Consider the following 23,134-nt stretch of genomic DNA (forward strand, 5'->3'; position numbering starts at 1 on the left):
TGTTAAAGAAAGGTGCGTATAAAATATTTATTCATACTCACTTTTTTCACTGATTTCTTTGTGTTCGAGTGTGTGTGTATGTGTCGGTGTTGCAGTCTCATGGTTCAATTCCAACTCAATGAATCAAGACTTAAGGTCGTTTTTAACTTCTCAATGCTTCCAATTACAATTTTATTAAATAATGTTGTAATTTAATTCTTGAGCACAAGTTACGGCGGGGACTTATACGAGTAATTAAACAGACTAATGACTTAGAATTGACCTAATAATTTCACTAAGCTATTCAATAAAACGGTGCGATTTATGACATTAATGTCACACGAAATCATTTATGAATACCATAATTAGCATAGACGCAAAAGAAAAAAAAGAAAAATTGTACTCGAATGTTTTTTTTTTTAATTTAATATTCACAAAATAAATAAAAATAGCTAAGAACAATAAATTATGTTTCATTTATTTATTATATTAGTAATGCTAATTAAAGGTAATCTAGTACAAACTAGTGCTCATTTATATATTATAATCATCTTTCCATATGCGTAACGTAGAAGCAGATACATTTGTTACTCTTGCGAAGATATGTTATTATTTCATTGTTATTTTAACGAATATAAATAACCGAACATCAATTTTGTTTATTTAATACTTAAAACGGAACGTTCAGATGTCCTAGGATTCATACGTTTAAAAAAAAAAAAGTAGTGTTTTTAAAAATTAATAAATATAATCTGTACATTGTTGCACAAACATAAATACTTCTACGCTTGAAACGTCTATGATTTATCTTTTTTTTTTTAGACGAAAGCCGATCAATTATACGGTTCAGCCGTAAACTTATATGATGTTAATACTTTTTTTTTTGAAATGTTCTTAATCAAATTCTATTATCACATATCCGTCCCTATCACTTCACATATTCTAACTAATGCTACATTTCTTTGCGAGCTTCGAAGCCTTCTTTATTTATTTACAGAATTGTTGGAAAGCATACATAGAGGAGAAAAAAAAAAAATTGATGGCACAAGAATTGAATATCGTAATCTGGAATCTTCAACGTTTTTTTTTTTAATTTCTAAGCTCTATCATTAAGTTTTTAAATATTCACTGATTATGTTATTTCGGCTTAAAAAGGTCTTCAAACAACAGCTACATTCTAATATTGAATATAATAATTATATTATGATGTTTATTAACATGAAAGGACATAACATCTTATCGCTAATTGTTTATTTCAATAATTTCAGCTATTAAGTATTATTTATACTATAATTTATAACTTTATTATTTTATTTCATGAGGGAATGATTGATTTATAATTGTTTGTTGTACATATCAATGTTTCAAACGTGTGTCGAATTGTATCACGTAGAATGGATACGCACCTCGTTCGAACAAAAAATTGTAGTAACAATAGTAATCTCAATTAGGTTGTATAAAGATGGTTCCGCCTTTCAAACACAGGACTGCTTCACGACAGAAATAGGCAAGAAGACAACTACCCGTGCAGGCTCGCAATACGGACCATATTATTTTAAACATTCTCTTTCTGTTTTTTAACCTATGTCCACCAAATGTCGAGCGTAGGTCCCTATATACGCACTCAATTACCTTCGGCCTCTTGCCTTTCGTATTAAATATAAATCAATTTTAAACATTAATGTCTTTTAATTTTAAAATATCGAACATACATAATAATTGAAGATAACAAAAGAACAATATTCGCTGTTATCGTGTGAGCGCGGTCGTTTATCGTTTACAGGTTTTCTCACGTATTTCGCATTCCCTAATCCGCATTTTAGTGCCCGATAACGTCCGATTGCGGACTAACAAGAGATTCGTCTAATCCATCACGAACTCCTTGTCGTATCTGAGCATATCAGACTACGTGATTCCAGATCTGTTCAATAGGCTGTCATAAATTTAATATAATATGGGTGCGTAATCGATTTACGTGTGACATTTCAAACATAGTATGCCGCGTGTGTAGGGTTGTCACTTTCGTTTCGTACGTGTTTTTGTTTCGATTTTATTTATTGTTTTTTTTTTCTTATTTTATTAGGCATTTATTTTTGAAGCCTTGAAAAAACGATTTTTGACTTCTTTCACTCGCTTCTTGCGGTACCATTCGACATTTCAACAAGTTTTTGATATGAGAATGTAATATAGTAAACTTTGATCATATCATGATTGATTGACGCTATATATATGTGTTGTTTCTATATTATATATTTGATTACATTTAAAGTTACTTTTCATGAATGTTTAATTAATTTATTCGGTCTTTAACCTGGATATCGGCCTTTGACTATTCGTAATTTTATATAAATGACAACCCTATTTAACCTTCATAGATTCAACATTAAAATTTGTAAAATTCATAGAGCGAAACTTTATTATTGTGAAAAAAAAAGAGGTAGGTAAATAGAATAAGTGCGTTCAAATAATGACCTTACTAACTATAATATATAGAAGGTGACAAAAGTTTTTACGAATTCTAAGTTTATATAACTTTATAGAATTAGGCTACAATTTTTAAGGTAAGGTAAATACAGAGAAAATGTATTACGAGATATTTTATTTAGATTAATAATCGAAGGAATAAAATTATTCACTGAGTTACATATGTGCTTTTTTCTATAATATAATGTTAAAATTTCGTTTTCAAAGTATATTCTTCTATTGACTGCTTTATAGAATAACGTATGAATTTATTTTCTCATTCGTTTTACGTCAATATGCCATATGAATTGTCTAAAAGCGCTTTTACATTCAAACATTTAATTATGGTTCTTAAGATATAATTACTAAAAGGAAGCACAGACGTCATCTTTTCTTCAATACGTAATCGTAAGGAAGGTAACTGATTTGTTTTCTTGCTGAAAAATTCTATAAAGCAGTTATACAAGCATACGTTCGTAAGTAAGAATTTGTTTAGCACAGAAAGAACAGCTAGTTCATCTAATAATACTTTACATACAATAACGCAAGGACGAGGCTTTTTGAACATCTATATGCTTTTTACAAACCACCAAAAATATGCTTGACATTTATTTGGTTATCAAGATGCAATCAAACATCGCATTGACAAACATCGCACGTACCATTTGAAAATTCTCTATTTATTCGTGAACGAATTCAAATACGGACTATAGATTAGGCGCTTTTAGGATTCTTTTTTTGTTGTTTGATTTACGCGTATTTATAAACAATCCACGAGACTGTGTGTGTTTGTCTGTTGTGTGTTTGAGTGCCGCCGTCGTTTACTTGAGGAGCTCGTGAGCGCGCTGGTTCGCCAGAGTTATCCTCGTTTCATTTGACTCTCCCTATGATACACAAGACCCGTATTTTTTTTATATATATATATATATAGTACAAGCTCAATACACAGCGACTGCTCATGTTTATAATAATAAAAGCGGCGTCGGACCGGCTATAACGACTTATCCGCGCTTGCCATTTCCATTGGCATGTCAGTCGCTGTTTCTTGACAGACAGAGTATATAACATGTTAGTTAGTATGAATGCGTGTTACTGATGACCTCTAATTCTGCGGCAGTCGGACATGTTATTCGAATGATGTCGGAACTAATTCCGGTATGTGGTTATGTAATGTATTCATTGGGAGTCATGACATCGTGAGACGAGAGTACATTACTAAATTACGAAAAAACGTATCATTCCTCATTTCTAAATCTAATAGAGCATGCTTAAGATAGAAGAATAGGCGATAAGAGTATGCAACTATATCACATTTGAATACTAATTTTATATAGGTCGACTATTTAAGGTTTATAAACAAATTTAAAACTTCATACACTGTTAATAATAATAATGATAATAACCGGGAACAAGTGACAGGCGGTCATCCAGCCTCAAACAAGAGATTGATATAAATAGCCAAGAGACCTTTTAAATTATTTTTTTTGCGTACTTGTGGACGAGCTCACAGCCCACCTGGTGTTAAGTGGTTACCGGAGCCCATAGACATCTACAACGTAAATGCCGCCACCCACCCTGAGACTTGAGTTCTAAGGTCTCAGTATAGTTACAACGAATGTTTGGCCAATGTGGAAATCGAACCCACGTGCTTTCGGCCCAGCAATCAGGAGCGCTGACTACTGCACCATCGAGTCAGTTACCAAGTAAACTTGTTTAAAACTTCATATTTACTAAAAAAAAATTGCATAATAATATACTTGGTTGACTTAGCTGTCGTGGGAATGTGTATTTTATATCTGCTCGTAATTGGCTAATGAGGAAATAATAATTCGTTTAGGGCGTCTTACTTAGCGACGGGGGAATTTGGTTATTCTATTCGTATCACAGATTAATCTAAGCGCCGGAGGTAACAAGAGATTTTATCCGCTTCATAGCCTTACTTGGCTACTGAGGAAACATGTTATTTTATCTTATCATAAATTGACAGGGCCATTGCGGAGATATTATATTTTAACTGCCTCAAACCCTTATTCGACCAAAGTAAGTTAATCTCTAAATAACAACAACAAGAACAATTCTTTTATCTCCAGATGACCAATGACATGCATTTCTTGTTCGAGACTTTTACAATAGCAACACTAAGTAGAATTTAACCAGAATTACGACCTAAATCTTTATAGGTTATAACGACTTTTAAAAAGAAATCCTAGCTACGTCATGTTTTCAGTTATTAACCAATCGGATTTCGACTCTATTTTTTTGTTCTACCCAATACCTGCCAGGAAGCGGGTGATCAAACAATTTCGAGGGCCAATAAGCGCTACATTTTTCGTATAATGGACAAACTCTATCTAAGCAACTTCGTTACTATAGTGACAGGCAAATGCATACACATTGAAATGGTGATCAATGAGTGCTATGAGAAGCGACAGAATTCATCGAGGAAAATCAATTCGTTTCTTCTCATTAGCAGATTAAAATTTGAAAACCACACCAGATAATGTACAAGACGAAGATATGAAATTTATTTAGATTTCATCAGTAAATTCGTTGGTAGTGTTGCCAATTTTTTTTTCTGATGTCAATATTAAATATAATAATTACATACTGTAGACAATTAGTTTAATAAAAAAAAACCAGACTATTTTTGTTGTATCTAAATATTAAAAACATGAACAAGTTCGGTTTAAGAGAACTTTAGAATCTATTTAAATGTTATCTTCATTTATTCTTCATAATAGTATAGACAAAAAAAAACATTTTAAAATACGTTTGTACATGCGTACATAGGAGTGGTTAGCTAATCTTTTTTTAATTTATTTTCTTTTCAGGAAATAAATAACAGCTGACTTTTAATTTAGATCAAAGTAAACGAGAATATAGTAGAATAAACCTACATAGATGCATATTTTTTTCTGGCAACTTGTTTTTTCTTTCTATCTGGCAACACTAATATCACGTAAACATTCAACGAATTTACTTTGTTCGAACTATACAGGTTTGTCACGTAGTAGGGTTGTGACGAACCATTCGATCTTACCTTGCGATTGATGCGGTCGATCTGTCGGTTCTGGTTCTCGAGCTCGGAGCCCATGTCAAGGGCCATGTTACGCAGATTCCCGATCATGGTGTTCACTTGGCCCATGTTCTCCTCCATTTCGTCTTCACGAGCGTCGTTTGTTATCCTATCACACGACTTATATATTATATATTAAACTTATACTTATATATTAAACGACATAAAAAATATTTATCGTAAAAAAAAACAATCAATTTTTAGATTAATCTGTTATACGTGAAGCAAAAATTTTGTTATCCCTTTTTAAGAAAATTGCGCGGACGGTATGAGTATGAAACTTCCCACACTTATAGAGAATATACAGATGGAGTGAAGAATGTTAATTTTTTTTTAATTTGCTTAAAAAATTCATTAAATCAATAAATAAAAACATTAAACTACTACCATGTATTTGACACACACACGCATGCATATAAGCATACATTATTTGTTTATTATCAAACTTTTCTTATTGCTTATAGTCTGTGGTCAAATTGAGAATAGATTAATATATATTGTTTGTCTTTATTAATATTTGTCTAAAGTGTAGTCTTGGCGAAATCTGTGATTCTAGAAGTAAATTAATAAGTCTTTGACAATAGAATCATAATAGTATACAAACTTATAATTTCAATTAATAATTATAGTCGAATTTCGACTACCACTAGTAAACGTAAATAAGCAATAAAGCGTTTAACCCTTTCGCCGCCATCTAGGTCACCGGTGCCCTACGTGGCGCACTGCAGTAATTACGTCGATTTATGTTACTAAGACACCGATGTATCTAGTAGATTCTGGGACTAACAATTAAAAACAAAAGAAGTCAAACTTAGATAATCCAGACGCCTTAGAAAGAGAAACCGACATAATTACTTCAGTGCGCCGCGTAGGGCACCGGTGACCTACATGGTGTGGCGGTAGCCATCATACAAAGCAAAATATTTGACAGATGCCTGAATCCCGCTTACGACATTTTCAAGACCGCATATATACCAGTTCCGAACAACAGCGTTTAGACAGTCGGTCTACCGAGCAATATCACCCGCTCGGTGGAAAATCTTCCGTTTGTCGTTTAAGCCTCCCACATATGGAAGTCAAAGGGTTAATACCGGACTTATGTATGGTAAAGGACGATTTCATGCATTTAGTAACCATGAACCGATATTAGCTATAGTAGGTACGCGCGGAACTAGTTGGCCGCGCCTTAGGTATGTGAGCGGTGGCACAGAGAGGCGGAGGCGCTTGCTGTCATTACTAATGTGAGATTTGGTACTATGATAGACGAAATCATTATAAACTTACAGGAGGATTCTGAATCAAGTTCAGAGAGTTCAGAATCAAGTAATTCGGAGGATATGTCAGAGTAATTTCATACTAAGTATTTTTTTTTTATTGCCCTTGTAGCCAGACGAGCATACGGCCCACCTGATGGTGAGTGGTTACCGTCGCCCATGGACCTCAGCAATGCCAGGGGCAGAGCCAAGCCGCTGCCTACCGTTTAATACTCTCCACAAGCCTCGTTTGAAGAAGGACATGTCATAGCGCTCGGGAAACACCGTGGAGGGGAGCTCATTCCATAGCCGGATGGTACGTGGCAAAAAAGACCTCTGGAAACGCACTGTGGATGACCGCAGTGGCTCCAGGTAGTATGGATGAACTCTACTCCGGTGGCGGGCGGTGCGATGGTAAAAACGGGATGCCGGTATCATCTCGAACAATTCCTCAGAGCACTCCCCATGGCACATACGGTACAAAATACAGAAGGAACCGAAGTCCCTCTGCAGACCCAGAGGTTCCAAACGATCCGTGAGAATGGGATTATCGACAATCCGAACGGCCCTCCTCTGTATGGAGTCAAATGGAAGAAGCTGGTATTTGGGAGCCCCGGCCCAGAGATGGGAGCGGTACTCCACGCGAGGCCGGACTTGTGCTTTATAAAGCAAAAGCCTTTGTCCAGGCGTGAAGTACCGCTTCGCTCTGTTGAGGACTCCTAGCATTTTGGACGCCAACTTGGCTTTGCCTTCCAGATGACTCCGAAACTGGACATCGCTCGAAATGTCGACCCCAAGTATCCCAATACTCTCGGAAGGTTGCAGGGATACTCCTTGGAATTGCGGCGCCATGACAAAGGGGTCCTTCTTCGCAGTGAACGCGCAAACTTGCGTCTTTAACGGGTATATGTATAATATATGTAATTATAATATATGTAATGTAAGTATATGTATAATATATTCATTAAATGATTTCTTATATCATTAAAATACGTCAGAATAATTTCTTAAGCTTAATTTGTTTTTGGTTTATTTTACTATTAATTACAATATAATTAGATAGGTACAATATAAACTTCTAAAAGTTCAATTTTTTTTTTTTATCATTTCATTTATGTATTCATTTTTATTTATTTAATCATCATTTACAGCGCGTAATTCGTTTCCGAATGACTCTTGTCTACCTGATGGATGTCTGGAAGTAATCGCTCTTAGCGGTAAGACCGCCAATTGTACTTTTTTATATTTAATGTATCGCACTGTTTATTTGTTTTTTGGTGTACAATAAAGAATACTTTCTCTCTCTCTCTCTCTCTCAGTCTAAACTCATGTGCGTTACGAGCAGTAGGCAACCCGCCCCCTCACCCCTGTCGCCACCTAAGGCGCGGCCAACTAGTTCCGCGCGCACTATAGTCCTCAATAGGGTCGTACCTCCCGATGTATCCAGCCTGCGGGCCGATCCCATTGCGTTCATCCATCACTCGCTGCGGCTGATTGTTGACCACCTTACCGTCATCGTTGCCCTTCCATGTGCCGTCGTCCTCTTTGAACGATGCTCCCCTGACAGATCACAAATTTCGTTTTTAGCGTCAATCGTTTTGCGACACGAACTTTGTTATTTATTGGTTCAAGCTCACGGCTCATCTAGCACTGGTCGTGAATAGGGTCACTGGATCCTATAAGTTTTACAATGCGTATGCCGCTACCCATTTTGAAAAGTGAGGTTAAAGGCTCAGTTATATTATGGTTGTCCTACCATTCCAATTTTGCGCGCTTACAATACATCAGCAATATTACGATATACGAAAGTCGTTCGTAAACGCGTGTAATTAAGTACGTTTTTCCTTAGAAAAATTAGTACCTGCCTGCGGGATTTGAACACTGGCACAGTCGCATCGCTCGGTACGAATAGACCGGACGTATTATCGTTTAGGCCACGGCGACTTTAATAATGAAAATCACAAAGGAATAATAAAGTTGACTTGAAATTATTAAGTACGTAAATAAGGTATTTATGTAAAACCTGATAAGTATGTGTAATTGTTTATTCATTTTTTATGCGTAAAGTAATATTATTATTACATTCTTAAGATATATATCGAGGGTTGAAAAGCCATTTGGTTTAAGCGACTTTTTGCAACGTTACAGCAAAGCCATTTAAAGTTTAAATTTGGGAAAAAATATCATAACAAAAAAACTTCTTCAGCTATTTAAATGAAGCAAGCTTAATTGAAGTTCAATTAAAGACATCGCACACACCTAAATCGGACCTTTGATTGCAAAGATAAATGTCGCGTATTAAGAGAACCCGCTTTCAACCCTCGATATGGTCTTTTTTCAATCGATAATTACACCGCGGTTAATTTCTATACTTCGATAATACTTGTCTGCCCGTCGGTTGTTTAAAGATTTTATTATACTATTGTATTTGATGTTTGCATTTGGGTTTATTGTATATTAGCCCTCATTCGCACGGGCGTTTTAAAAACGTTGCGTTAAAACTCGTCGTTGGCGCTTTTATAACGTTCTCGATGTGACGTAATCTGTTACGCCCAACGCTTAGCGCTCAAAATGCAACACTGCGCGATAAAAAAGCGTCGCGTTTTAAAAGCGCTGACGTATGAACTTAAACTAGGAAATGCATCTGTTCTATTTAAACGCCTTTTTAACGCGCGCTAAAAAAAACTCCCGTGCGAACGAGGCCTTAGTGTACAACTATCACATCCCACTCTAGTCTAATAAGTAAACGACACTGACTTGTTGCAAGGCAGCACGCAGATCCCGCAACATTTCTCCATCCCGGACAGATTCTTCTCGGCCTCCCGCATGTCCGCGTTGATCTGGTCCATGCCCTCCTCGATTCTGTCCAATTGTTCTGTTCAAACAGACACACGAAGCGTCGCTTTAAGACTATCCCTCAAAAACCCAACTCGGCATGATGTGTATTCAAGCACCTAACAAATTTATTATTTTTAACGCGACCTTTAACGATCTTGTATCGATTTTTGAAAAAAATGACTATTCCTTTGTTTAATTATCATCACATTTAATTGTAAATTCTCAACGCTCTCGACAATAAACCGACAAAGTGTAAGACATATTTATGTGGTTTGTATGTCGTATAATAAATTACACACTATTTACCTTCCATGCAAACTCATTAAAACGTTTCACATTAAGCGATACTATTTCACAGCCCTAATATGAAAGCGACAAACATTTTAATATTGCAAAACTGTGTTTATTGTATCGGTATGTCTTACACTTGACTCGGAGGAACTACGAATTCAATTGACCTCTGTCTGAAAATGATGTATGTGCTAAGACTAAGTGAGTAGTAACATTATCAGCTTAATTGTATTAACTAACATTTAGAAAGATATAAAAAAATTACAACAAAATTTTCTAAATATCATGCAGTCGACAGCAAGATTGAATTTATCGTGCATAGCTAAATGCGTGAGAAAACTAAATAAAATACATTTAACTTATCGGTTAATCTCATTGTCCCGGTTCGCAACGAACAATACTTGGGAGCCGAGATCTTACGAGTCAGTTTTATATCTAGCTTTATTTAATCATGACAAACAAATTTACCTTTATTTTATCCATTAAACTGTTAAGAACATTATCAATCGGTGGTTATTAACGTGTTATCGTCATCATTCACTTTCGTTAACGAACTGGCGTTTCAGACAAAAGCTGTACTAAATCGAGTGATGCAAAATAGTAGGTACTACTGGATGCTTACCGCCCTGTTCATCCAGCATGACCAGGGTTTTCATGCCCACCTCGTGACTCTACAACACAACAATGATGTCACTATAGCTCGCCAAACGTATGCGGTGAGTCGAAGGCGGCCTCGTGCGCGCGGCGGACTCGCCGAGCGCCCGCGACGCGCCGGGACAACTCATACATAACAGAACCAAACAAACTAAACAGAAAATAAAGTCAGACGGGCGCGTCTTAAACACGCAGCCCTCTTCGTTACCAACTAAAATACAAAATAAAATTAGCAAATGAGCGTTATCATAAAGCCATTCCTAAATGAAACGTGAAAATAGCAAAGTATCAACTCAGTTGAAGAATATAAAATGAACAAACTAATAATGTAGTGAGGCGAGGAGCGAGCGGCACCGCCGACCTCGCACACAGACACAGATCGCATCGAACTAATAGATATATTCCTACAAACTAACATTAATAGTACGCTGATAGCCATGGAAATGAAGGCGTTATACCATTACTCTATACGTCGATCAGACAATAGGTAAACGCGCATACATTTTACCGCAGTATACCAGAAGAGTACAACAGTAGATTCGGAAGGATAAATAAAATAACCTATAAAAAGCGTTCCGATCAATACACATCAACGGAAGAACTAAACAGTTGCGCAGCTCATTCAAATTAAATCTTTAGCAAAAGATAGAATACAGTCTTTTGCGACAATTAGCAACGAACGGCCATCGCGCTCATCTATTTACACTATAATTTCAAAGTCATCCCCATCGAAACATAGATATACATATACACGCAACATCGATTTAGATAAGTCGATATTCAAGAGAAACGTCAAAGAAAAATAAAGAGATCAATTAATTTTACTGCACATTCAAACACAGACGTTCTCACGGTTCGACTACCCACGTGTCAGTTTAACTCTTACCGCCCTGGTGACTCAACATATGAAGCGCTTGCCCCCCGGCGTCCTCGCTCTATACATAAAATACAAATCAAAATAATATATCGTAGGAGAGAGTATCGGGGTTGTGCGGGGGTGGGTGCGGTGCGCCGGTTGGTACGGCACGCACGAGACGCGCGCGGAGCGGTGCGACGAGCAGCGGCGGGCGTGACGCGTGACGCTACGGGCGTGGCGTGGCGTGGCGGCGTGCGTGCGCGACGTGAGCACGAGAGGCGCGGGCGGCTGCTGCCTCTAGCATAACGCCGTCCGCGCCGCTCGACGCTTACACTCTACTTGACAACGACATGCATGCATTCAAGCTTGCAAGTAAAACCAGATCATAGTTTTCTGTGCTCAGTTTCATATGAATCATGATTTTTTTGTGTGATGTCAAGAGTCGTGCGTTGAGGAGAAGCGTTTCGAATTTACTTTGCTCGTTAGAATATCGTTTTATGTGGTCGAGTAAATTTGTAAATTTAGAGTTTAGTACGAACATCTGAATGCGAAATGTAAAGGTATCGATCCCGCCGAATAAACGGTACTGTATATATTGTCAATTGACCTGCCCTCGTCGAACAAGATGGAGCCCGTTGTAAGTTGTGCAGAGTGGTGTATAATCTAAGTAAGGAACCGATCATACAAAGATGAGGGTTTTCCGTGGTCGTTTCAGTGTGTGTCATCTAATGTAAGCGTTTCATATTGAATTGGAGGATGCCCGCACCTTTGCATTTCAGTAACAGTGACGCATTTTAAAAATATATTAATTGATGCGATACCCCCTTTAGGTCTTGTAGAACGACGAGCCCATCTTCGAGTCGGCTGAAACCCCTACGATGCTCAATAAGATTAGCGAAAATTTAAAATAGATAAAACTGTAAATAATGTAGTGTGGCAAATTTTGCACTCACCTCCCTGGTCGTCTAGAGCGACCAGAGTACGAATGCCGGCCTCCTTGCTCTACGCCGCAGAAACAGAAAGTCACAGAGCATGTTAGTTGTGAGGGGTACAGTGAAGTTAGTGGAGGCTCTCGGGCCTGTCATTATACACCTGGCCAGAGATGTTTGTCGACTTGTTGTGTGATTACACTTTGTACTGTTTCATTGTATCTTTGTAGTTCGAACACACAAGATGACATCTTCGGAATTGAACGTACCCGAATCATATGCACCCGAATCCAAACATTAAATACACTTTAATGCGAAAATAATCATTGTCAGGCGGTACCTGCCCACGCCAAAAAGTATGGTAGTTATTTTCCTTAATAAACCAACAAATCATGTTTGATGTTCGTTCAATATACGAACCAGTTCGAAATACGTTCGGTAAGTCAAAAATGTCTTCTTGTTGTTCTGTATTGAACTGTGTTGTTCAGAGTATAATGAAAGTAGTAGTTGTAGTGATACAATTGAAAAAATGTTTCGAAAAAAAAAACCAAAAGTTTAAATAAAACCTAAAATTATAGACGAATCAAATAAATGAAATTCGCACGTAGATCGGTTAATTGAAAATAGTTTAGTATAGTGTGAGAGAGTTTGTAAAAAGGTGTAACTCGATATATTTTGTTGGAGTACAGTGGCAGGTACGGGGTGAGTACAGGCCCAGATATTGATAGTATTGTGAATGTTTAAGAAGGCATGAAATCATACAACATAATAGATATACAGTCCACAACAGAGAACAGCCACTACACAGAACAGATACAAAAAAACTCAACTAAAAAACGGGATAGACAGACAACATTAACATATACTGAACACGATATGCATACGATCGCGACTTGGTAATCAGTCGGTGTCCAAGACATTAACTTAATGTAACATTTAAGACGATCTAAGAAGAGTAAAAGAAAATCAGAAAAGAAGAATTTAGTGTGCTCGTTAACTCTAGTTCGTTCTTTTGGCCTTTTTAGGCTTTAGAATCACATAACTAATAAAAAGGGATTCATTTTTTAAAGCAAGCCCCAAAAGCACAATGGTTTTCACTATTTTCGTAATTGAAAGCGTACATTTTTCAGTCCAATTTCATTCTAAAAAGGTATACTAATTTATAGAAGTACTGAAACTATTTCGGGCTTGGTTCGTCACTATTGATGGTTTATAATGGGCTTCATGCTTTGGATCCTAGTTGCATGGATCGGACTCTTTTTAGGAGCTGACGGTTAAATTTAAAACACAGAATTCAAGGCTCGTTAAATGTATATTTGAAATAGCCGAGATCGTGTCTTAATATTTATTGTATTAACTGTCAGCGCCAAACGGAAAATCGGACAGAGATTATACAAAGATGTTTATAAAAACGAAAACAAAAAAAAAATATACAGTTCACTACCAACAACACATAGGACTAATGAACTCTAACAATTTTAGTTCACAGAAGGCACATAACATGCAACACCGATAACAATGCATGGTCATCATAATAACATATAATTCGATTACATATTATTACACATAGCCCACAGTAGATACAAAATTAAAACAAAATAAAACAACCGAACGGCCGGAGAACTACCATAGATATACATACACGTTAAGATAATAAAAAAAAAACAAAATAAAAAATATATAGCCACATCGAAACACAACAGCCAGAATTAGCAGAGGCTGCGCCCTAGGGGGTCGTTGGGACGGGCGTCGGAGACCAAACCGAGCTTGGAGCTATCCAGGACACTTCCGCTATACCCCTCACTCCCTCGCATCGAGAACACCTCTCTCACAGATGATCACAAATAATCATATATAATCAAAATAACAACACAACATAACTAATTAGACTACGGGGGAAATGAACTTCAACTTAACCACATCTACACATTTATAGACCGCAGCTCATTTATACAAAAGAATTTTCTGATTGCTCTTCAAAACATTTCGAATCATTGAACTAGGGGGGGAGGGGATACTTAAGGTCAAGTTGAAACATTATTCGAAAATGATATAAAAACTATGCAAATGGTAATATTATCACAGTAGAAAATGTTATTGTTTTTATATCATATTCATAAAGAATCTTAGATAATTAAGTAAGTATTTATTTATTAGCTTTATTTGATTATGGAATTTGAAACAATTGGGAGGTATTCTCGACATAACTTCGTATGAATTAATATCTCCCATTATTCTAGTTAAGTTTAGTTTAAATTTTTTCTGACGTCTTAATCATGATCTTATGGGAAATCATCTTAAGTCTATTATTTGTAATTTATTATTAATATGTATTAATAAAACTGGAAGCTTACCTCCTCACATAGTTGCATCATACGCCTTGTGGACTCCAACGACTGGAATTCATCAAATTCTAAAATTAATACATAGAGAAAAACAATCTAGTAGGCGAGTTTTAAGAGACGAGGAATTTGTAATTTTTTTTTTGTTTAGATGGATGGACAAGCTCAAAGCCCTCCTGATGTTAAGTGGTTACTGGAGTCCATAGGCATCCACAACGAAACACCTTGAGATATAAGTTTTAAGGTCTCAAGTATAGTTACAACGGCTGCTTCACCCTTCAAACCGAAACGCATTACTGCTCACGGCAGTTATAGATAGGCAGGGTGGTGGTCCCATCCACGCGGACTCACAAGAGGTCCTACCACCAGTAAAATGTATAAGATTTATTTTAAGAATTATTAGATATATTTTTTTGACTTTAAAAAAGAAGGAAGATGCTCCTAAACAGCCAATGTGCATGCCACTGCGAACCCTGACACAAGAGTTTAAGTTTTGATGATGCAAGGGTTGGCTTAATATCCAACCACATGGTAATCTCTATTGGTAAATATGAATGGTAAATATGCCAATTTTTGTACACTTATTTGAATCCGAGATTTTGAAACGTTTTTTTGCCTATTTCTGCCGTGAAGCAGTAATGCGTTTCGGTTTGAAGGGTGGGGCAGCCGTTGTAACTATACTTGAGACCTTAGAACTTATATCTCAAGGCGGGTGGCGCATTTACGTTGTAAATGTCTATGAGTTCCAGTAACAACTTAACACCAGGTGGGCTGTGAGCTCGTCCACCCATCTAAACAATAAAAAATAAAAAAAACTCTAATGGCTACACGAAATATGATTGTGTTATGTTAGTATTGCAGTAATTATTATTATTAAAATAAATGAAAAAAAAACTTAGCATACTATGAATCAGTTAGTAGGCACGTGAATTAGTTGTCCTAAATTTGAACGTTTCCAGTGTTGATTATAATTATTAATTGGTGATTGCTTTCAGGTTTCGTGTTTCAAGTAGCCTTGAGGGCTTAACCTAGCTTCACCGAACGTTTAGGAGAGAGAACTCACGGGGCTCAGTCAAGGGACTTGCTAACACTAGCCCTAGGTAGGTCAGTGCTTCCATCTACCATTGGATCGAAATCGCGACCCACGAAAAGATCCAGCGATAAGCTGAGCGGGATCGTATTTCGGGCAAAACGCGAAATCGCTCATCGGTCATCGCCACATGGTAAGGTTACATATTGCGTTACGAAAGCGCTTACCTCATCGGTAACCTGACCGGCTCGCATTTGCAGCTGCTCGAGCTCGCTGCGAGGCCCGCCATTTTCGGCAGGAGGTACTGCTGCAGGCATCCTGAAATTTGAATTAAAAACACAATTAAAAAATAATAAATCTATACTAATATTATAAAGCTGAAGAATTCGTTTGTTTCACGCGCTAACCTCAGGAACTACTGGTCCGATTTGAAAAATTCTTTCAGTATTGGATAGCCCATCTATTGAGGAAGGGTATAGGCCTATATATATACATAACATCACGGTAAGACCAATACAAGCGGAGCATCAATAAAGAATGTTTCAAAATAGGGGTTTAAAAAGCTCCTTAACATTCTATAATTCAAAAATATCTTCACTTTCTACGAAAAGGAAGTGGGGGGTAAAATTTTGCATTTTGCCAAAGAAACTATTCCAGGCGGACGGAGTCGCGGGCAAAAGCTAGTTTCTTATAAACTCTTGAATCAAATTCTGAGCAAGCTAATTTTATTTTAAGATATCTTTCGTATAATACAAACGGGCTTGACATTACTCTCATTTATTGTATCCTTTTTCAGTTATACTCAACATTAAGATCACACAACTGGACATTTTGACTCAATCATGCAAAAGTGCCTTTACGGATTTGGATGAAATTTCATATACAAATAATTAGTTAACTGTTTGGAATAAGACATGAGATGCTTTTTTATTATAGTAAACGACATAACTCGGGTAATGCCGCGTATATCTGATGCAGTAATTATTATTTTTTAGGAAGAAAGGATTACTGGTGGCCCGAAGGCCTTCAGTTTCACCAAGACAGGTGATTTTGACACATTTTTTTTTTAATTCAGTAATTTAGCTGCCTCGGAATTTGGTGTCTGGCGTTGTCACTTCGTTCAATACGTGTACACAGAGCAACATTTCATTCCATCTCATTCCAGTTAAATTATGAATCAAGACTAATCGTCTTTTCGTTGACTTGTAATTCTATTAATTAAACAGTACCTGAAGTAGGAGCTACTTCAGGTAATGAAAGCCGTAAATTTTCGTTTAAATATTTCAAAGGTCTGTCCTATTTTAACAAAGGATAATTTGGTTACCTGATGCGGCTTTCAGGAGACCCTTAAATTATAAGGGCGTTCTCGTGAATTAAATAATCATCCTCGTTAAAGTTAAATTCTTTTCGCATTATTAATTTTATTATATATTTTTTCTATTTTGTTTATCTAACAACTTAAGTTCGTTAAGTAGTTACTAAATAGAAAGAACATCGGTGGACAGAGGATAAAAAGTACTGAAGTGTTATCTACATAATATGTAAATGTACTGATTATGATTTAGAATCTTATAAGACAATTCATGAAAGCGCAGTAGAAACAATGATAAAAATGTCCGCCGTCTACTCCAAGCATTATTTTTGTACAAAGTTCCGAAGCTCGACAAAGGAAAGTTTTCTCTTTTGTTTCACATGTATATTGTTTCTTTGAAACACTGACAATAATTAAAAACTTTTTCACATAATAAAATATTCGAATAATAATAATGTTGTTGTGATTTTTTGTTGAAAATGCACTTTTATTTATTTATTGCTTAGAAGGTTGGATGAGCTCACAGCCCACTTGGTGTTAAGTGGTTACCGGAGCCCATAGACATCTACAACGTTAACGCGCCACCCACCTTTAGATATAAGTTCTAAGGTCTCAGTACGGTTACAACGGCTGCCCCTTCAAACCCAAACGCATTATTGCTTCACGGCAGAAATAAGCAGGGTGGTGAAACTCGCGCGGACTCACAAGAGTAAACTTTTTTACCACCAGTAAAAAAGTTTTTTAAAAATATTATATTGTGTTGGCTCCGATTTATTTCAATGTTTTTGTTTGCTGTTTATTATGTTTTCTATCGATTATTTAAAGCAATCGTAAAACTTATCAACATTTGGTTAAGTCATTACAAGGCCGTATGGGTAGGATCACCGTCTCTACTATTCCTGCCGCAAAGAAACTTACGCGTCTTGCGTCCCTACATGCAGAGTAGGGTTATAGTATTCTACTGGTGGTAGGACCTCTTGTAAGTCCGCACGGGTAGGTACCATCGCCCCGCCTATTTCTACCGTGAAGCAGTAATGCGTTTCGGTTCGAAGGGTGGGGTAGCCGTTGTAACTATACTGAGATCTTAGAACTTATATCTCGAGGTAGGTGGCCCATTTACGTTGTGGATGTCTATGGGCTCCAGTAACCACTTAACACCAGGTGGGCTGTGAGCTCGTCCAACCATCTAAGCAATAAGAAAAAAATATATTTTTGGATAGAAAACCTTCAGGCTTCGATCTTATGCCTCAATATAGGCGGGACATTAATGCTGCGATGTACATGGGATCAGGCAATAGACTGGACACGAGGCCGTAAAATTCCTCCTCCCTGAGTCGCATTCCTCATCTCTGAGGGTCGTGACCATCTCCTCCCGTTCTCCTCTTCTGGATGATGTTTCGCCATCTTCCTCTTTTCTCGGTGGTGTGTATCGCATTGTAGACTGTGGTATCCAGAGTGGTACGGATTTGATAGGACCAGCGCATTGGATTGCTGCCACGAGATAAGTTTGCCTGCAATCTTGCCAGTTACCATCAATATTTCAAGACGGTCACCACTCTTTCTGGCCATGTAACTGAACAACTCAAATATCCTCTTGGAGCAGATCGTATAGAGCCTGGTTTGGATATTGAAAAAACTAAAACTAAACACCCGTAAAAATCTACTCAAGTACTCAAACTTCTATCTTCTTACACTAATATGTAAATGAGCAGAATATACAAATTGAATTTCAATTCTGAAATTACCAATGTAAATGAAATAATTTATTTATATTAGCTCGATTTTATGAACCCGACGTATTTCGTAAATACGCAACGCCACCCCACAGGGTGGTACGACCTTGAACCAGCACGAACAAAGCGAGGGTGTCACCTTGTACAATGTTATCAGATGCATTACTCAAATCCTATTAGGGAATTTAAAATAAGAAACATTTTTATAGAAATAACTATATTAAATAATAGGTCTGAGACTAGAGTACAGTCGGTAGATGCAGTAAAATGAAGTATAACTACATTTGTTACGATACCTATTCATTTTGTTTTGTTGGGATGAAGTTTTCGGAACAAATTTCTAATAGTCAAAACTTGGATTCAATTACTTTTGGGGTAATTTCAACGTTCCTCGTTCCTATTGGTTTGCTATTGCTTAACAATTAAGATAAAATAAAATTAAATACTATTTTGGACTGTACCATAGGAGTAAAAACCAACTTAATTACACCATAAACTAATTTTGAATTCCAAAAAAAACCTTAAAAATTATACCAAAACCGTTTTTTTACAAGATACCCGATTTAATTTTATAAATAAAAGTTATTTAATCATGAAATAAGTTCTTTTCATTTATGCAAAGGTCATTGTTGAAACTTGGCGGCATTAAGTATGAGTAGAGTTTTGGCAATGTCAGACTCATATACTGGCAGAATTCCCAAATAGTTACCACTTCATCTGACCCATTTATGGCATTCCAGATAAATGACATGCCAATTCGGAAACATGTCACGTATAGCCAGATGTAAGTAAATTGTATATTATTACAAACCTCAGAGATCGCAGATATTTTATTAAAGAAAAGAAACTACGAGAATTTTAAATGCAGATCCGATTTTTAATGAATCGATATGAACAGGGTTTTTGGTCCTCTCTGAATGAAATCAGATGACATTTAAATACAAAATTTAGACTATACAACAATTTGCGAAGCAAAAATATGAGAAAATTCTTAAAAGGGTGCTATTCTGTTGATTGGACCACCTCAAATCTGGCTTTGACCGCAACTGCAAATATAGTGGTAGTTTATTTTTACAAGGACCATATATCGACCGTGAAAAAGCAAAGCTTCAAATATGTAGAGAGTATTAAGTGGTAGGCAGCGGCTTGGCTCTGTCCCTGGCATTGCGGACGTCCATGAGCGACGATAACCACATATCATCAGGTGGGCCGTATGCTCGTGTGCCTATTGGGCAATAAAAAAAATGTTGGGCGCCACTTCAAAAGCTAACCTTAAGATGAGACGGACTGATAGTGCCATTTCTACTGTGGCAAGAAGTCTTTTGTTTTTACTTTCGGCGAAGTCCTACGAGCGTGTCATCCCCTTGTAAGCATTATAAGTTGAGCTGCCGTCCATTGAGAGGGCATCCCACAGCACAAATTGATATCCCATAAAACATATTAAGCATGAGAAGTTGAATGCCCCTCATGGAGTCCGCACTGCTGACTGTTAATTCAGGGTCAAAGCCCCCACATGATCCGTAAAGCTATCAGGATAGCAGGGGGGAATAATTGGCGCTGAATGCTGGTTTAAATGTATTATTGTGTACTTGTTATATTTATGTATGAGAAATCTGTCTTATTGAAGAATTGTAAATTTAATTCAATTATGTATAGTAAGTGTAGATATAAAGTTGAAAAGTTTCCAATTATTGGAAGTAAACCTCATTTTCATAATTCGTCTACACCTAACGGCTGTTTGGAATAGATTATTTTTGGCTCTAAAATATGCACTGTTCTCGTTTTTTTTTGTTTTCTTATTGCAGTAAAATAAGTCCATTTTGGATTAAATTATTGTTAATCCTTTATGTTTGCAGAGAAACGTAAATGTCAATAAATATTATTTTATAAATTTGGCGTTACTTAGCACAACATCAAAGTATCGACGAACAAGGCCTTAAGTCTAGTCTAAATAAGTCCGTGACCACGAAAACTGTTATGTATTCAAAACGTCGGAAATAAAAGCAGAGTTAAGTATGAGACATGTCCTTCTTCAAAGGGGGCTAGCGAAGAGTACTCAATGGTAGGTAACGACTTGGCTGTGCCCCTGAAATTGTTGGTGTCACAGTAACCACTTGGACCGTATGTATGCTCGTCTGCTTACAAAGGCAATAAAAAAATTCGTTTAATCACGTCTAAGACTCGCGAAAACCGAAATACATAATTCAAATCGTAATGACTTAGTTTACGAACTATTTCTACATAGTTCGAAATAACACAGCTAGCTCGCTCTCGAAGCACGTACAACCACTAAAACCAAACGCTTACGCTATCACAAGAATTTTATGGATGCATCTGCTGTTCAACGAATATCATTTTTATTATTCCGTAACCTAAATAGTCTCATAATACAAATACTTGATTCATCGCTTTTTTTTCCTACCTATGCTGATAGCTTTGAGAGGCTATTTCAGCTTGACCCTAACGTGTGTAGGTGAGCTCACGGGGCTCAAACCGGAGGGTTGCTAACACTGACCCTAGCAAGAGCAGTGCTTCGCAGAATCTACCACCGGATCGGAAACGCGACCCACTGAGGAGATTCGGCGAGAAACTCAGTGGGCTGTGTCTGTGGGTTAATTCGCTCGTCGAGCCCTTCGTCGCAACCGACGGGTTCGACGAGGACGGTGACTGGTGCTTGTGGTGCCGAAAAGCACCGTTAATGGATCGGGAGGAATTCATCGCTACAATTTCACGATACGCACGGTAGTTTTTTTTTGTTTCCATTTTTTAACCCTTAGCCAAAAGAAACTAATAAAAGTCAGCCTTCTTTTACTTTGGATGTTGACATAAAACAACCTTTGAATAAAGATAAAAGTCTTATTCTCCATACAGCGACATGCAAGCTATTAATAGAATGCTTTCAAAATGATTTATGAGAAAAGCTCCAAGAGCGATAGCTCCGTCATTTGAGCTCATCCATCTGTCTGATCTGTCTCCACGGTCGTTAACCGCGCCACCTCCCTCAAACATCGCACCAACAATCTATTGAAGTCATCAATAATATATTTACTTAGTTTTCTTCAGTAAATATGTTTAATGATCAAAGACAATGTATGCAAAAATGATTATTGCGAATGTTTGCGCTTCAACAATTCGATAGTGGCCATATAATTTAATACGCTTTTATTAGCTTCAGACGTATGTATGTAACGGAATCTTTGAACATGATTTTGACCCTCTTCAAAACGTCGGATTAACTCGAAATTTGGCATACTTATTAAGGACCGGTGACAATTCAATATTTAAAAAAAAATATGGAAAAATCGAAATTCCACAAAAAACTAAAAAAAATACGCTTTTATAGCAAATCTAACTAAAAAAATAGAAAATAAATTTTAATAAATTGAAATTAAAAATAGTGTAACAAAAAAATGATTTTATTATAAGAAAGCGTGCGGTGCTTTTCAGGATATTATCAAACTAACCCTTCACTCGTATCTGTTCATAAAATATTTATAACTACTAATAACATGCACCCCACGCTTTTTTTACAATAAAATCATATTTTTCTTACACTATTTTTATTTCAAATTTATTAAAATTTATTTTATTACTTCGGTCCGGAAACGATGTGCGGTCAAATGTCTATAATCTTAGTATAATATGAAAACTGTACTACATAGCACGTTCGCGCTCGGAGGAAAATCAATAGACGCGCGCAACCCCGCGTCTCACTTTCAACCCCCGCACTGTCTTTATTACTCTCATCGCAACTTTCAACCTGTTTATTGTCGTGCCTTATTAAACTGTATTCTCAGATTACTTTACATTACATCTATAATTTAAAGTAAAAATATACGTTTTAACTCTAATTTGTTGATTTAGTACTTTTTTTAAATTTACGACATTTTTAAATCGCTTTTCACGTATCTTCAATATCAATAACATTACTTAATTTTTTAATACGAAAAAAATTGCGTGAATCAGTTCAAAAGGAATATTATATAAAATATATAAATCTACAGTGGTTTTTACGGATGTTCCGTTATAACTACTGAACCATGCATCCGATTGACTTGAAACTTGGTATCCATGTAGAAAATACATGTACTTAATGGATAGGCTAATATTTAAATGAGTGTTGGACTCCCTAATAATAATGACAATAAATAATAATGTTAATTTTAAATGCTCAGAAAAGCGGGCAAGTACGGCTAGTATTATATAAAATTATTTACCCTGTTAATGAAAAACAAATTATTGTATGAGAAGTAATCACAATACTTAAGTTTTCTTCTTCTATATTATTAGACGAACAAGTGGATTTATAAGTACGGTTAAGGAGGCTTAATTTGCTTTCACCCTAAGCCTTGTTGATGAACGATTTGTTCCGCAAAGG

General features: G+C 36.5%; 1 protein-coding gene across 5 annotated transcripts in view; it reads right to left on the minus strand.

Moving 5' to 3' along the window:
* The window catches only part of LOC114247820 (synaptosomal-associated protein 25), a 31,172-nt gene that overhangs the window by 5,116 nt on the left and 2,922 nt on the right, over window positions 1-23,134 (minus strand). The window contains exons 2-8 of one of the 5 annotated variants that reach the window (XR_016325421.1): window positions 15,939-16,029; window positions 14,694-14,735; window positions 10,523-10,571; window positions 9,529-9,646; window positions 8,203-8,331; window positions 5,483-5,627; window positions 42-3,326 (exon numbers count right to left, since the gene is read on the minus strand). Coding sequence is in view for 3 of the 5 variants with exons in the window: in XM_089738661.1 (XP_089594787.1) it covers window positions 5,483-5,627; window positions 8,203-8,331; window positions 9,529-9,646; window positions 11,441-11,489; window positions 14,694-14,735; window positions 15,939-16,028 (573 nt within the window). In the remaining 2 variants the exon portion in view is untranslated. Of the gene's footprint in view, window positions 1-41; window positions 3,327-5,482; window positions 5,628-8,202; window positions 8,332-9,528; window positions 9,647-10,522; window positions 10,572-11,440; window positions 11,490-12,363; window positions 12,413-14,693; window positions 14,736-15,938; window positions 16,030-23,134 lie in introns of all 5 variants that reach the window. The other 4 variants (XR_016325420.1, XM_089738661.1, XM_089738660.1 and 1 more) reach the window with 4 other exon arrangements.

This window comes from Bombyx mandarina, chromosome 25, assembly GCF_030267445.1.
Source record: "Bombyx mandarina strain Sakado chromosome 25, ASM3026744v2".
Taxonomy (NCBI): Eukaryota; Metazoa; Arthropoda; class Insecta; order Lepidoptera; family Bombycidae; genus Bombyx; species Bombyx mandarina.